Source organism: Mus caroli, chromosome 11 (genome assembly GCF_900094665.2).
Source record: "Mus caroli chromosome 11, CAROLI_EIJ_v1.1, whole genome shotgun sequence".
Taxonomy (NCBI): Eukaryota; Metazoa; Chordata; class Mammalia; order Rodentia; family Muridae; genus Mus; species Mus caroli.
In genome coordinates, this window is record NC_034580.1 from 54,687,820 (window position 1) to 54,703,909 (window position 16,090).

At 48.4% G+C, this 16,090-nt stretch overlaps 1 protein-coding gene across 1 annotated transcript in view; it reads left to right on the top strand.

Annotated features, from left to right (window-relative positions):
- Nt5m (5',3'-nucleotidase, mitochondrial) overlaps positions 1–12,901 on the top strand; it is a 29,043-nt gene extending 16,142 nt beyond the window's left edge. The window contains exons 4-5 of the mRNA XM_021176284.2: positions 10,906–11,020; positions 12,173–12,901. Coding sequence (XP_021031943.1) covers positions 10,906–11,020; positions 12,173–12,315 — 258 coding nt within the window. The 3' untranslated portion in view covers positions 12,316–12,901. The remainder of the gene's footprint in view (positions 1–10,905; positions 11,021–12,172) is intronic.
- Positions 12,902–16,090: the final 3,189 nt, after the last annotated feature.

Genomic DNA, 16,090 nt, shown 5'->3' on the forward strand with positions numbered 1-16,090 from the left:
ATCTTTCTGGCTCGTCTTCTGATGTTTTTCCTGAACCTTAGATGTCGGGGTTGTGTCACAGATGTGGCAATTGGGGTTGTACATTTTGACCAGTTGTGGCTGTCTGTAATAGTCACCATCTGCTACAAAAAGGAGCTCCTTTGATGAGGGGTAAGAGCCACGCTTATGGGTATATAGATGCAAATTTAGAATGCAGTAATAAATTATATGGTTTAGGAAGATGGCAGTAATAGATTCTCCTCGAGGGTCTGTGGCCCCTCTAGCCACAGGTAGTAAAGTAGGCTAGGTCTGTGGCCCCTGTCATGAATTCCCTCCTACGTAAGTGTTAAGTCCTGTTAAGACAGCTCTTGGTTATCCCCTTGGTAAAAGTGCTACTGCTGTACTAGCGCTGTCTTATCAGGCTTTATCAGTTCATAGACTTTACACCTGGGAAGGGCTACGTATCGCTTTTCCCCCTCAGCAGCTCGTGCAGCACCTTTGCAATACCAGGAGAACTAGTTCTCATTGAAGAGGCTTCCAGGTCAGTTCCATCTGGGTCCCTCCAGGCAGTGGTGTCATCAGCAGTCACACTGTGCACCCAGCCCTGCTCAAACTCTTACCCACAGTCTCTCCCCCTCTCTACTTTGATGTCACATGTTGGACATGTTTTAAGCAAACAGCCCCCTGTTTGTTTGGAAATGAAGTGATCAAGTCTTTGCCTGATTTTTTTCATTAGATTGCAGTGAATCAAGTTGTGAGAGTTCTTTCTGAATTCTGTAAACAGGCTTTTCATCAGGTGATGTGTTCTGCAGGTATTTTTTCTAGTCTGTGACTTTTCATCTTAGGTTTTTTTAAAAATTGTTACTTTTAAAAAACATTTACGGGGCTGGTGAGATGGCTCAGTGGGTAAGAGCACCCGACTGCTCTTCCGAAGGTCCAGAGTTCAAATCCCAGCAACCACATGGTGGCTCACAACCATCCGTAACAAGATCTGGCGCCCTCTTCTGGAGTGTCTGAAGACAGCTACAGTGTACTTACATATAATAAATAAATAAATCTTTAAAAAAAAAAAAAAAACATTTACTTATTTTTCATTTGTTTGTGTGTTCGCAGAGCCTTGTGCTATAGCGCATGTATGTTGACCAGATGACAGCTATGAAAGTCAGTGCTCTCCTCGCACCACGTGCATCCTGAGGGTCAAACTCAGGCTGTCATCTTGGCTGCGACAGCTTTTACCCGCTAAGCCGTTTCACCTTAGTAGGCAAAGACTTTAGTTTTTGAGGCAGGATCTCACTGTGTAGTCCCACTGGCCTAGAACTTGCAATTCTCATCCTGTGGCCTTGTAAGTACTAGGACTGCAGGTGTGTATTACCATACCTGGTTTAACAAAATCTTTCTTTTTTTTTTTTTTTAGTGTAACAACATATAGTTACATATGTTTACTTGAATTCGTTCCCCTCCTCTCAATCCCTTCCCACCCCAAGTTCATCCCATTTCATATAGTAGGCTGTTCCCTTCTTTCTCGTCTATTAGAGTCAGCATATCTGGTCTTATGTTGACGTTCATGATGCAGGTCTTTGTGTTAATTACAGTCTACTCCAAGAAGAAGCCTCGCTATAGGACTGAGAAGTGGATCAATCTATGGTTTTAGCTGTACAGCATTAGGAACTGTTTTATTGCTGTGTTCGTTTAGCAGAATAGCTGTAGATTTCCCCTAGGGCCCATGACCTATCGAGTCTCAAGTTCTTGGCCTCATTAATCATCTCAGGTATGGGATCCATCTCATGGAGCAGACCTTATAGCTAACTAGAAGCTGGTTGGTCACTTCTATAACATTGATGCCACTGTAGCACCAGCGGGTGGAGCTTGCAGCGGATTGCTGTTGTGATTCTCAGGATTTGTAGCTGAGTGAGACTGCCTGTGCCCTACTGTATCCTCTGGTGTATGTGTATTACCTTAAGCACGAGTCAGGAGCACTTTCCCCATGGTGATGACGTCAGTATGTGATGTCTTCAGCAGCAGGGCCTTACCATCAGGATCTTCTCGATATTAACCCTCTGACATTCGTATAGCTGAGAAAGACTTTCCCATTCTGTAAGCTGTCTCTTTGCTTGATTGATGGTGTCTTTTGGTATGAGAAACCTCTTATCTTTTAATTGAGTTGTTTTCTTGATGTCCAGTTTTTGAGTACTTTATATATTTTAGATATTAGCCCTCTGTCAGATGTGTAGTTGGTAAAACCCTTTTCCCATTAGGTAGCCTGCCACTTTGTCTGAATGATAGTGTCCTTGGCCATGTAGAGGTGTCTGAGTTTCATGAGGTCCTGTTTATTAATTGTCAATCTTGGGACCTGTGCTGATGGTGTTCTATTTCAAAATTCTTTTCGTGTGCTAATGAGTTCAAGGCTATTCCCTTTCTCATCTGTCAGACTCAGGGCGTCTGGTCTTATGCTGAGGTCTTTGATGCATCTGGACTGGAGTTTTCTGCACGATGATAGGTGCGAGTCTGTTTCCAGTCCTGCACACGATGTTCTTCAGCACTAACCTTTCCTGAAGTGCAGAAGTTTTATACTTTCAGCTCTCACATGCAGGTTATGATCCACTTTGAGTTAATTTTCTATATGGTGGAATATTAGTAAAAGCAAAGGCTCTGAGTTGTTTTGTGGGTGTTTGCTTCTAGTTGTTTCTCTCTTGGAAAAGCAGTCTAGGATTGTGTGTGTGTACCCAGGTCTAATTCTGACACCCTGAATAGGTTCATTGAACCATGTCTCTCGCTTCCACACTGTCTTGAAAGTTTCGTAATAACTTCAAGATTGCAAGTTTTCCAACATTGTTCTTAAAAACATTTAAAAGCCAGGTGTGGTGGCACAGGTAGACCAGCCTGGTCTACACAGTGTATTCCAGGACAGACAGGGATACATAGAAAAATCCTGTCTCAAAAATCCATGAAATAAGATAAAATAAAATAATAAACTAGAGTTGTAGTCCTTCTTTTCCTTGTCCCTCCGATCTCTTCCATGTCCCCTCTTCCTCATTTCCTATCAAATTCATGGCCTCCTATTCTTTAGTTAATACAACATGCTTAGTCTGTTTAGTGTTGCTTGTATGTATATGTTTTTAGGGCTGAACACTTGGTTTTAGAAAACCAATTAGGGGACTGCTGCTAAAGTTCATTCCAAGGATGAGCCAGAAGCAATGCCTGTCTATCTCCTAGGGTCCCAGTGGCAAACCATGGCAGAGTTCTGCCGATGTACACTCAGGCTCCACCCCTTCTTCCAGCTGCTACATCCTTTTTCCCCCTTCTCCTGCAGGGCTCCCTGAGCCAGGAATGAGGCGGCATAGATGACTGACAATATTCTCCTTGCCTTTCTGTCCATCTCCCCCATCTCCAGACCGTGGTTGTTTGGGGGTTGTTGGTATTTCTCCTACTATAAAACAAAAGTGAGGATAAGAACAAGAAGCAGGAAATGGAAAGTTTTTAAGCAGACACAGACTGCAGTAATAATCCAAGACTGAGAACGCAAATGTGGGGAAGCTTTTTCTGTAGCCGGTACATCACTTAGTCAACAGCGCTGGCCTCCCAGCGAACCCGCAGTTGTCTAAGTTCCCGGTACTAGACATGACTCTCCACCTGTGATTGGCCTTGAGTCCACTCAGAAAGTTGGGTCTGGCTCTAACCACCTGTCCACTATTGTACTAGCCGACACGTCTTGTCTGACCTCTCTATCACGAAGCATGCAGGATCCACAGCTGAGTAGGACTTTGGGCCTTAATTCTCCCCTGCATTTCTAGTGGGAACTCTGGCACTCCAAGAGTTGCTCTCAGGAAGGGGAGACTTTGGACCCAGCCCTGCCTTTATTTCTCCAAGTCAGCATCCAAAATGTACACAGCCCCTTCAGCAATAGGATGTCACCAATCAGGCCTGGAATGCAGCCCACTGTGGCGATAGCCTTTATAGTTTGAGGGCTCCTAGGGTCTCTGTGGCCAATAACTCCTAGCGAGGTGATCTGTTCTTAACACTGGTGTTCCCAGTTGACCACCTCATGGCCTCTGGCTGTGTAGTCTTGAACATTTACAGCCATGGGGCTTTGCAGACTTCTTACCCCATCACCTGGGTGGGTGTCACTGTGCCTTACCCAACCTTAAAGCTCCCAAGAATTCCACAGCAGCACCTGGCCTTCTCCCCCTTTGTGAACGAATGTCCCACGATGGTTTCTTTGGGTTCATTCACATGTCTTTAAATGAGTTTCTAAATCTGCAAAATACTCAAGAGTTAGCCCTGTGCTGTCTTTATGCAATAAAAGCTTTCTACACATGATGGGCAGAGCAGTGATTCTGTCCTGACCCACCATCCCATAATGAGCAGTGAGACTGTGGAGACAACTCTGGTGAAGCACACAAAAGTCGGTTGTCATCTGCTTTGAGCCATGTCAGGTGATCACAGAAGTTCACTAAGTAGACTCTAACTCAAACGTAAGCAAAGTCTAACAGCTGGGCAGACTTTATGCATTGGTATCTGCTCTTCCCTCCACAGAGCCCTGCTGGGTGCAGTAGCATGGACGGGGGCACTGATTTGGCCTCCACTAGCCTCAGGCACACTCTCCAAGCTGTCCCACTTCCACACCTCGGAGCTCTTCCATGGGACCATCCCCACACTTCCCCACTTTTAATGAACTTGGTAAGGGTGGATTGGCCCTGTCCTCCCTTGCTGTGCTTTCTGCTCCGGCTGGTTCTCTGTGTCAGGGAAACTCGGGATTGGCCCTGTGGCTGGAGCTGCAGTTGTGACCTCCATGTACCACAGCTGGCTGCTGGGGAGGCCCTGGCTTGGCAAACTGTCTACACCTCTAGAACCTTTTCTTTTGAGACAGGTGCTCTGGTGGACATGTTTCTTTTGGGTGTTCCAAGGAAGAAAGGCTTCATCTCTTCTCACAAGTCTCAGATCACAGTCTATCGCTGAGGGTGTCACATACAAAATAAATACACAGGTAGACAGACAGACAGACAGACAGACAGATGTCACAGTCCTGTTTGCCAGTGGGCACTCTTATATGCTGCTCTAAGTCACTTAATCCTCCAANGCCTTTCCTACTCCACCGAAGGGCTCAGCAAAGCCACTAAAGCTCCACGCCAGTCTCCAGGTCCTTGCTAATCAAGTCTCCCTTAAGTCTCAGCTGAGCACCATCCTCTCAGGCCCTGTGATGGCGCATTGCACATTGCTGCCCTCATACCTAGTTCCCTCAGTAGTCCCTGTCCCTCCACTATTGTCCTCCAGCCCCTGATACCTATGGGGACCTTAGCTGCTTGACATCCAAGCATCTCTAATGGCTCGTGAGAACAAGGACTGGTTCCTTGTACTGCCTCAGGCTAAGCAGCTCCCTCTTGTGTGTCCCAAGGAGGGATGTGTGGTATGTCCTTCCTTTCCTCTGCTTCTGCAGCACTCAGACTGATCCTGTCTGCCCCCGCATCCCATAACCTCACTAGCCAGGCCGTGAGAAAGTCTTTCATTGATTGTTTAAAGCTTTCCCCTAATTCCAGCAATCCCGGCATTGAAAGTTCTCTGATTACCGCGGTCTCTCACTCTCTCACGGTAGACCACTGTGAAGACCCCTGCCTGCATGCTGGTTCTTGGATTTTCTTTGTATCGAAGGTTGGATTCATGGGGTATCTTTTGTTGCTTCTACATCAATCTGACTCTCATTGATGCTTGGCTCCTCCCATGGGTGTTATAGGGTTTCAGGAGGAGCTCTGTATCTCTGGTCTAATCTGGGCCCGCTGCCCTTTTAGCTGTAAAAAAACAGGCCAATCTTCAATTTCTGTCTCTTTTGTCTAATTTACTCACTAAGTGGGAGGCTAGTGCTGGGGCTGGGCAGCCTCCCACCCTTTCTGCATCCTTCCCTTACACCTGTGGTGTCCCTGAGCTGCCATCTGCCTCAGATCTCTTACTACCCATGGCAGTGGCCGGGGCCTCCACAGCTGCTGGGGGATACCTCTGTCCCCCATGTGCTACTCCCAGCTTGTCTTATCTGCTCTGGATCTTTGATACTTGTCTTGGTTGGGTTTTTTTGGTTTTTTGGTTTTTGTGAACCTAACACAAGCTAAAGTTATCTAAGAAGATGACTCTCAATTGAGAAAATGCCTCCATCAGATTGCCTGGCCTAATAGTGATCAACATATTCGTGAAGTTAGTGGGCCAAGCTCACTGAGGGCAATGTCACCCCTAGTCTCACCTTCCAAGTAGCTGGGACGTCAGATCTTCATTATACGTCTGGCTTAGTTAAAGGTTTTAATGTGTTAAATGCGTATAACACAGAAGTTCCTCTCATAGCCATTTTATCTGCATAGTTCAGCCTGTTTCAGTTTATTCTTTGTAAAACATTTTTGCCTAATTACAATCTCCAGATAAATAGAAGTAGAAGTGCCTTTGCATATTATATTATCTACTTTTAATAGTTCTATTTTTTTGTAGATTATCTGAGGGCTATTAAAGTTCAGTTACAGGTATGTGTGTGTGTGTGTGTGCGTGTGCGTGTGTGTGTGCGTGCGTGTGCGTGTGTGTGTGTGTGTGTGTGTGTGTGTGTGTACGTGTGTGTATCTGGCATTAGTAGATGTTTGTGTTAGCCAGGTGTGTGTGTGTGTACGTGTGTGTATCTGGCATTAGTAGNTGTGTATCTGGCATTAGTAGATGTTTGTGTTAGCCAGGTGTGTGTGTGTGTACGTGTGTGTATCTGGCATTAGTAGATGTTTGTGTTAGCCAGGTTCCCATCACTATAAAAAAATACCCAAAGAGAAAAGGTTTTTATTTGTTCAGAGGTTGATTGGTTGGCTCCCTTGCCTTGGGCCTGTGGTGAGGCAGCCTGTGGTCATGACAGAATCCATTAGAGAGAAAAGCATTTCCCTCATAGCGGGAAGAGAAGGGCCAGGGTTTCACAAACCCCCTTGAGGCCTTCATTGACACAAACGTCTCCCACAAGGTCCAGCCTCTCTAGTGCCACTGTGGGAAAGAATCCTTTACCACATAGGCCTCCAAGGGACACTGTAGCAGCACCCTATGTTAATTTAGTCATGCCAACTATATGCTGAGGGTACACAACCTTAGGGGGGTCCCAGAACTCAGTCATTGTCAGAACTGTGGAGTGGGAAGGACGTGGGGCCTCTGATATGTGGTAAAATCCAGAGCTGGAATTCTTCCTGTGCCTACTATATGCCAGGGTCAGTGAGGGGCTTCCACACACATCTTCCCACCCATGAGATAGAAGATGCTCAAATTAGTTGGGGTTCTCTAGAGGAACAGAATTGATAGAATGAATATATGTGTGTGTGTGTGTGTGTGTGTGTACACATATATACATACATACACACACATCTGGGATTTATTAGAGTAGCTTATAGGCTATAGTCCAACAGTGGCTATCTACTAACAGAAAGCCCAAGAATCCAGTAGTTATTCACTTCACAAGGCTAGATGTCTTAGCTGGTCTTTGGTATATGCTAGATCTCAAAGAAGTGGGCTCTAATGCCAGTGAAGGAATGGACGTGCTAGTGAGAGCAGACAAGCAGAAAAGCGCAAGTCTCCTTCTTCCATGTCCTTTATATAGGCTGCCAGCAGAAGGCATGACCCAGATTAAAGGTGCAGTCTGTCCACTTAAAATAATTTTTGTTTGGTTTTTCGAGACAGGGATTCTCTGTGTAGTCCTGGCTGTCCTTGAACTCACGTTGTAGACCGGGCTGGCCTCTAATTCAGAAATCTGCTTGCCTCTGCCTCCCGAAGTTCTGGGATTAAAGGCATGTGCCACCACTGCCCAGCCACTTCAAATAATTTAATCAAGAAAAAATCCCTCACAGGTGTACCCAGCCACTTGGGTTCTAATTTTTTTTTGGAGGTTATTTGGAACTATAAAGTTCAGTTACAGTAATGTATATACTGGGCATTAGTAGATGTTTGTTAGCCAGGTTCCCATCAGTATAAAAAATACCTGAGATAAATCCATTTATAGGGGCTGGCGAGATGGCTCGGTGGTTAAGAGCACTGACTGCTCTTCTGGAGTTCCTGAGTTCAAATCCCAGCAACTACATGGTGGCTCACAACCATCTGTAATGAGATTGATGCCCTTTTCTGGAGTGTCTGAAGACAGCAACAGTGTACTCACATATAATAAATAAATAAATCTTAAAAGAAAATCCATTTATAAAGGTGGTCAAATTGACAACCAAGAATACCCATCACAATGCTCTAGTTACACGCGTGGATCAGGCAGCTTTTCAAGGATGAATAAGGCTCAGAGGCAGACCAGTGGCATGTCCATTTAGAAACAGCTCTGATTTTCCCAGCCAGGGTGCAGTCAGCTCAGGAACCCGAGCTCGCCCCAGCTCCAGGGCAGGGGAGTGCAAGTGGTGGCAGCCTCACCGGGCCCTCTTGGAACTTCAGTTTCTTTTTCTGTGCAAGATCTATGGTCACCATGCTATTTGTTTTGTGTACAGGATCTATGGTCAATATGCTGTTTGTTTTGTGCAGCTGCTCCTCTGTGGTTTGTAGCCAGGCCCTGCCAGAGAAGGGAGATCCAGAGACGGGTGTGTGGGACCAGACACTTGTGGTGACTTGATATCACTGATGCATCCAAGCACAGGACAGTCACTCACAGAGCCACTGGCTACACTGGATTGGAAATGAACAAAGCAGAGAGAGTTTTCACCGTCTGGTTCTCAGGCCCCGACTCTGTTCTGCCGCAGGACCCGTGTGCCATGAGGCCTGGGCCATGGCTGCCCTGCTTGGAAGATGCCTGGGCTCTCCCAGTTTCCTCAGCATGCCTCATAGTAGACAGGGTGGAGAGCTGCTGGGGTGGGAAGGATGTGTGTGTCAGGGCTGTCGTGAGGATGAGAGGGCATTGGATGTCAAGTCCACTTACTTCAGCATTCTCACCTCTGTATCCAAACCCCACTCAGGTAAGCACTCCAGGGACTCAGCCCATCCACCACACATCTGCCAGAGGCAGCATTTTGACCCTGATAAGCTACTTTATGAGATAAATGGGCTTCTCTGCAGTGGCCGTATCTTTCTGGGAAGATGGCCAGTAGGGCCTGCATGGCTTCACTGAGACCTTGGCCATAAAGCCTTTCCAGTCAGAATGACCTCAGGTAGTATGTCCAAAAACAACTGTCTTCTTCATTGGCTCATTTGGTTATTTGGACAGGTATCCAAAGAACCATGGTCCCTGTCCTAAAGGATGTCAGAGGCTGCTGAGGCAGCTTTCAGGGATACAGATAATGTGGTCATCATCTGGAAGGAGGAGGAGTGTGAAGTGAAGGAGGTGGAGGAGTGAGAAGCAGGAGTGGGACGTAGAGACGGCTTTAGGAACTTGCTGTGTCAGGGGAGTGTATACATGTGTGTGTGTGTGTGTGCACGCGTGCATGCACATGTGTTTGTATGCGTGTCATACATGCATATGTGTGCTTAAAGGCCTGAAGAGATAGAACCATCTGAGAATCAAGATTGCCATTGTGAGGCCTAGAGGTGTGGGTGGGACAGGGACAGGCCATGCAGCCCTACCTCTATAGGTTCTGCTCTGTTCTCCAAGCCCTTCCTGTGCTAGAGGTCACTTGGAGCCACATGTAGTCTGCTCATGTATGCTCCAAGTCACGTAGATCACAGCTGAGATGAGCCTTCCTGAGGCTTTGCCGTGGGCCCATTGGTGACTACACAGCCTTTTCCTCTGGAGGTCATTCTGTATGAACTAGTGTGTGCTTGTAACCATCTTCCTCCAGCTTCTGGCTGCTGTTTGTTCTCCAGGTAGGGCCAGAGGAATCTAGGCAAAGGCTCCTGTTCCCTTCCGCTGGAAGCTGCCCTGACTAAAACCCATACCTGGCCAAGCAGGGTGGTGCACGCCTTTAATCCCAGTACTCGGGAGGCAGAGGCAGGCAGATTTCTGAGTTCGGGGCCAGCCTGATCTTCAGAGTGAGTTCCAGGACAGCCAGGACTATACAGAGAAACCCTGTCTCAAAAAACCAAAAACCAAAACAAACAAACAAACAAACAAAAACATACCTGTCTTGGTCTGTGAGCAGGCCAGAGAGGATGAAGGATAGCCAGGTGACAAGATGCAGCTGCACAGCTGGGAACCCCGGGCCCAGGGCCCACTCATGGCTCTCCTGGTTCTCCTGACAGAACCAGACCCAGGCTAGTTAGGTCATATCTGCTGCCAGCTTCCCTGGAGTGGTGAAGAAAGGAAGACTGTTTCCCAGTATCCAAAGTGTTATAGGAAAGGGTGGGGCTGTTCAGAACCCCACAGTGGCAGAGGGAAGGGTGGCCTGCTGGATTGCACACTGTTCTGTCAGCGGTAGCTGTTACTCTGGTCTGATAGTCGAGCTTTCTGCCTGTCAGTCCTACAGACACCTATCCTTTTCCTGTGTGCCCAGGTACATCAGCTGTCTACAGCGCACACACACACACACACACTCACTCCCTTGTACTGGTGTGACAATCAAGCTCCTTGTAACTGTCCTCTCTCTCAGACTACTACCCCATTGCCCCTCCCCCTAGTATATCACACATGGTTTGAATGCACCTGCCTCCGCTTTAAATTCATAGCAGAGACATTGGGCAGATCCTCCGGTTGTTTCTCTTGTGATTCAGACACCTCAGGGAGTCACTTAACCCCATAGGACTCAGTGGCAGCCAGTATGACGGGCCTTGTTGGAACACTGAGAACATATCCTATGTAGCTCTGGGGATGTCAAGTCCTGGTGTGAGTTGTGACCTTTCTGTATTCTAGGGGACAAGTATGCAGGTAACAGCTCCCAAGTGTCAAATTCCTGGGCACAGAGCTACCTGGGATGGCTATTAATATCCACCTCCTTCCCTCCCGAGTGCTGGGGTACTAGGCTGAACCATCCCCAGTGCCATCTGACGCTGTCATCTCCTCTGTTACTCCAGTATGCCTGGGTGGAGAAGCACTTTGGCCCTGAATTTCTGGAGCAGATTGTGTTGACCAGAGACAAGACTGTGGTCTCAGCCGATCTTCTCATAGATGACCGGCCAGACATCACAGGCAAGTGACCTATGGCAGGGGTGGGGATGGTGGGAGGAGGGAGGATGGATAGCACTGGGTGCATTCTCCCTTTTCCCAAGTCCTTCCTCCTTGGGGTCTCCTCAGCCCACTTCCCACTATCACCAGGTATTTAGCAATACCCAGCCAGGAGGTTCTTCCTGTTGGAAAGTTCTGTGGGCACCAAGGGACAGGGTGCTCCTGGAGCCAAAATGTCTGTGCCCTATCCAGATTGAATTTAACCTGTTGGCCTTCCTGGGGAAGTGAAGATCCAGCTTTGACTTTGCAACCTCTATGTTTAGTAGCTTGCGGCCCTCTTTTTCCCCTCAGAGACAGTCTGTGTAAGTTTACTGTATGACAGGAAATCTTGGTATGGTGTCTCTGACTGACAGTGGCTTGGGCATTGTGTTTGTCCTTTTTTTCTGGTTCCAGCTCATGATCCCTTCCCAGAAAGTAAGCAAACCACGTAGCTGACAAGGCCGGCAGAGGGAGGCCTTAGGCACGGTGAGATTTGAGAGTTCCGTTAGTCAGTCCACACCGTTTCCTCCCCTGGATGTGCTCTGCTGGGGTTTGCTACACTGGACAAAACCTCCCGCTATTTCTTATGAGTTGTCTGGACACATCAGTGGGAAAACACAGTTTCTATCCTAAAGCTTGCTGGATGTCAGGGGATTGTGCCTACCTGCCTCAGTCCCTCCGGTGGGACATCCAATCTCTCTGTGTGTATCTCTGTGTGAGGGCCTCTCTCAAACCAGAGTCTTCCAGAGGATCTGGTGGGTCACAACCCCAAGGAGCTTGTCCAGTCACAGCCCAGTGTGGAAAGGGAGTGGTACCAGTAACTGTAGGGTGTGCTAGCTGCAGCTTCCCACTTGAGGTAGCACAGGATGGGCATAGAGGTGGCTGGCAAGGCACAGCAGTGTGTGATGACAGAGTCCACTCAGCCCAGCCCCACTATGTGGACTGCTTCTGTCACCCTGTGTACAGTGCCTTGTTTGGCCCTCATGCCTTCTGTAGGGCAGGCTAATAGAGGATCACTTTGTGCACAAAGAAACTGAGTCAGGTGAACACAACACCTACTCTTGGGCTCTTGGTTTGGTCCCAGCAAGCTACACCTAGTCCCTCGTGTCTAGTCTGAGCTGCTGCTTCCCTCCACAGGGGCCGAGCCACATCCCAGCTGGGAGCACATCCTCTTTACCTCCTGCCACAACTACCACCTGCAGCTACAGCCCCCTCGCCGCAGGCTGCACTCATGGGCAGACGACTGGAAGGCCATTTTGGACAGCAAGCGGCTCCGCTGAGGGCTGTACTATGGCTCTCTCGTGGTTCAGCATGGGGCTCACAGCTCACAACTGGACAGCAGACAGCCCAGTGAGGGTTATGCTGCAGTTCCCTGGTACTTCCTGGAGGACCCCAGTGAACACTTGGGTCAAAACAATGTCTGACACACTTCCCTTCTTCCCCTAGCCCAGCAAGGCCTTAACCTGATAGTTGGGGTGGGGATAGAAGAAAGACGTGTGTTCCCAGATAAGTTGATCTGACCTCAGGCAGATGCCCCATGCCACTGCCTCTCACTGCGTGCAATAGGGGTTCTCTGAGACATGGAAGTACCCTGATCCAGGATCTGCAAGGTGAGGAGTGCCAGGGACAGATAGATGACAACGGTTCCCCTGGCAGGCATGTAGGTACCTCTATTGTAGAATCTTGTCCAGCTTACCTACTTAGTCTTTCTGGCTTTTCATGGCCACCAGGCTCTTTTGGAGGCCACCGAGACCCTCCCTATGGTCTCTTGCTCTGGTGTTCCTAGATCCCATTAACAGCCCAGAAAGGAGTCAGCAGGTGTGAATATTTGTTGCCGACATGAGAAATAAATGCTACTCACACATAGCCTGTGCTGTGGCCTTCTCTAGAACCTGCCCCAGGATCCTCTAGTGTGCCATCTGCTTGTGATGTAAGCTTACGGGAGTCCCACACACTGATGAACAGGACAAAGGTGGGCATAGATCACCCACGTGTACCTTGTGTACCTCACATGGTACCATATGGGGGCAAAGGCAAGATGGCCTGGATGGTGCCATTGCTGGCAGCCTGGTGGTTTCTTTTGGTCCCATTTATCTGAGGGAGGCACTGCTGCCTGCTAGCACCTTCTCTACACTGCATTCTCTCCTCACCCCGCAGGTAGGCACAGGGCCTCGTCCCTACTCTTCTCCCAAGGCCAAGTTTCCCAGAGACCTAGAAACTGCTGTTACAGCTGTAGCATTTGTTCCCTGTGAGCGGAACTTCTGGGTGGTATCGCCAGGCCAGCCACCTCCCAACTGTCCTCTTAATAATTTGAAAAACAGTGCCCTTGAAGGTCAGTTGCATTCTCAAAACCCTGGCTTGAGATGGGCACAGTGACACACACCTGTTTCCCAGCATTTAGGTTGAGGCAGGAGTATTACTGTGAGCTCAAGACCAGCCTGAGCTTTGTATTCAGTCTAGACCAGTTACATTGCAAAACCCTGTCTAAAAACATTTAAAGCCAGCACCCAATTTGTTTCTGGGCGTACATGCTGAGCCTTCACGCTGCCTTTTGGTACCTACAGCAAAGGATCATCAGACTGCCTGGGGACTGGCTTAGGGAGAGAGAAGGACAAGGAGAGAGCCCTGGCTTCAGAGCTGGCCAGGGATTCCATTTCCCACCTTTACTCTTAAGCATCCAGCTCTGTCACCCAGGCTAGGTAGGGAGGTCTCCAACCAGACCAGAGAAGGATGGGCCAGGAGCCACTGCCTGCCCTGGGCTCCTCTGGATTTCACCATATGTGGCTTTCCATAGCCCTGTCCCATTTTTGTCCCTTGGACTGCTCAGGTGCTCTGCCAGTGTCTTACTGCAAACACATGGCAGTTCTGTCACTTGATTGTGGAACTCTGGCACAAGAAGGCAGCATCCGGGAATGCCCTGACCCGTGCCTACTCCAGTGAGCCTTTGCTCTCCTGACGCACAGATCACTGTTAAGCTACAACCTGTCCTTTCTTGTTCATCTCCAAGGTTACACATTAATGTGGACACTGCAGTATAAAATATCTTCAAGCTTAAAAGCCCTGCGGTCTTACCAATTCAAACACTTTTAAAAATTCAAAGTCTGTTTTAAATCTAAAGTCTCAACTGTGGAATCCTATAAAATGAAATTTAAGCTAAATATGTATATTTTAAGAGGAAAGAATCAGGACATAGTCACAATGTGAACAAAGCAAAACAAAACTCCAGCTTTAAAAATGCAGTGTCAACGACTCACAGTCTTCTACGCTCCTTCTAAGGCTTGGGTCACTTTTCCAGCTCCACCCTCTGCAGCACACACAGCTTGTCTTATAGGCTCCAACTGGGTCCACTTCACTGCTACTGCTGTTCTTGGTGGTCCACCCATGGTACTGACATCCAAGAATGCTGGGGTCTCCTGCTGCAACTGGGCTGCACTTTTACCAGTAGTCTCTTCCGGGCTCTCTTCATGGTTTCAAGCCTCAACTTTGTCCACGACCTTTCAAACCAGAGGCTTCCACTGCTACTCCAGCTGTGCCTTCACTAGTGGCCTCTCAAGTGCCAGGCTTCAGTTGCTATCCATGACCCCTTCACACCTCCAAAACCAGTAGCACTTGGCAGACTCTTACCCATGACCAAGTTCAGGTGCTAACATAACATGAGGTACAACCTGGGCCACCTCTGGAACACAGCTTCTGTGCTGACTCTCAGGAAACACTTCCCAGGAGATTCCACCTCAGTGATGCTGGTCTCTTCTTAATCACTGCTAATTTATCTCCAGCTGAGCAGCATCCATTGTCCCAGCAAAGCAAAGGTTTCACTTCAGTGTGTCTGGTCCCTTGTCAATCACAGCCGATTCTTCAGCCCAGCTGACCAGACACCACAGATGCTGCACACCAAAGGCCCATGGGGTCTTGGCTTCCCTCTGGAACATCACAAGCCATCATACCCTGATCCCCTGGCACCAACTTGTCTTCCGGTTTCTATTGCTGTGATGAAACACAGTGACTGAAGCAAGTTGCAGAGGAAAGGGTGTATTTGTCTCACACGTCAACATCCGTAGTCCACCACTGAAGGAAGTCAGAAGGAACACAGTGGGGCAGGAACCTGGAGGCAGGAGCTGACACAGAGGCCATGGAGGGATAGCTTGCTCCCTGTAGCTCACTCATCCTTCTTACAGAACCCAGGACCACCACCATTCCAGAGATGGTGCCACCCACAAAGGGCTGCCCTCCCCCACTGATCATTAACTAAGAAAATGCCCTACAGATAGATCTTAGGTGGATATTTTCTGGATTGAGTCTCCCTCCTTTTACTTAACTCTAGCTTGTGTCAAGGTGACATAAAACTAAGCCACCATATCTGCTGAGGTTTGCAGCGCTCTCTGGGTTTCTCCCTCCTACCTCCTGCTCAGGGAGTTTGTGGTCTCCGGGGCCCTTCATGGAGTGGCCTGGCATCCAGTCTTCACGAGTCCTCCTATTTGTACTAGGGTTGCTGAGAGCTGCATTTGACCAATCCTGTGGTGATCCAGGAGGACCAGGAGGCCCTCCTCACCGGTTAGGGACACTCTTAGGCAAGCTCCTTCAGAGCCCAAAGCTCTGCTACCCTTCGAACAAATGGTGCTCCGTGTCTGGGAGGCTCCAGTGGGTATGAGAAGGCCCCAACTTCTTGTCTGTCCTTGCAGAGACATGGTGAGAGTTTTACACACTGTATCCTTCTTCTGGAGGTGCCCCAGGAGTCTGAAAGCTGTCCCCAAACACAGGCATCAGTGGCTGCGTTTATCTGCTGGGATTCTGTACCCAGGGAGCACAAGGGCTGGCATTACCTCGTCGGTGCGGTCAAAGATGAACTGCCAGTTAGATTCCCGAGTGTCGCTCATCAGACAAGTAGCTATCAAGCACCCATGGCTGAGGACTGGCAGGGGAAGTGGAAGCACCCACTCTCTCTCTCTGCCCAATGTTGTGCCTTCTTTTAAAAACGACTCTACAGGATAAAAATACATGGAAGCCACATATGAACAAACCCAGTAAGTGTCTCTGCTGTTTGAAAACTCCTTGATT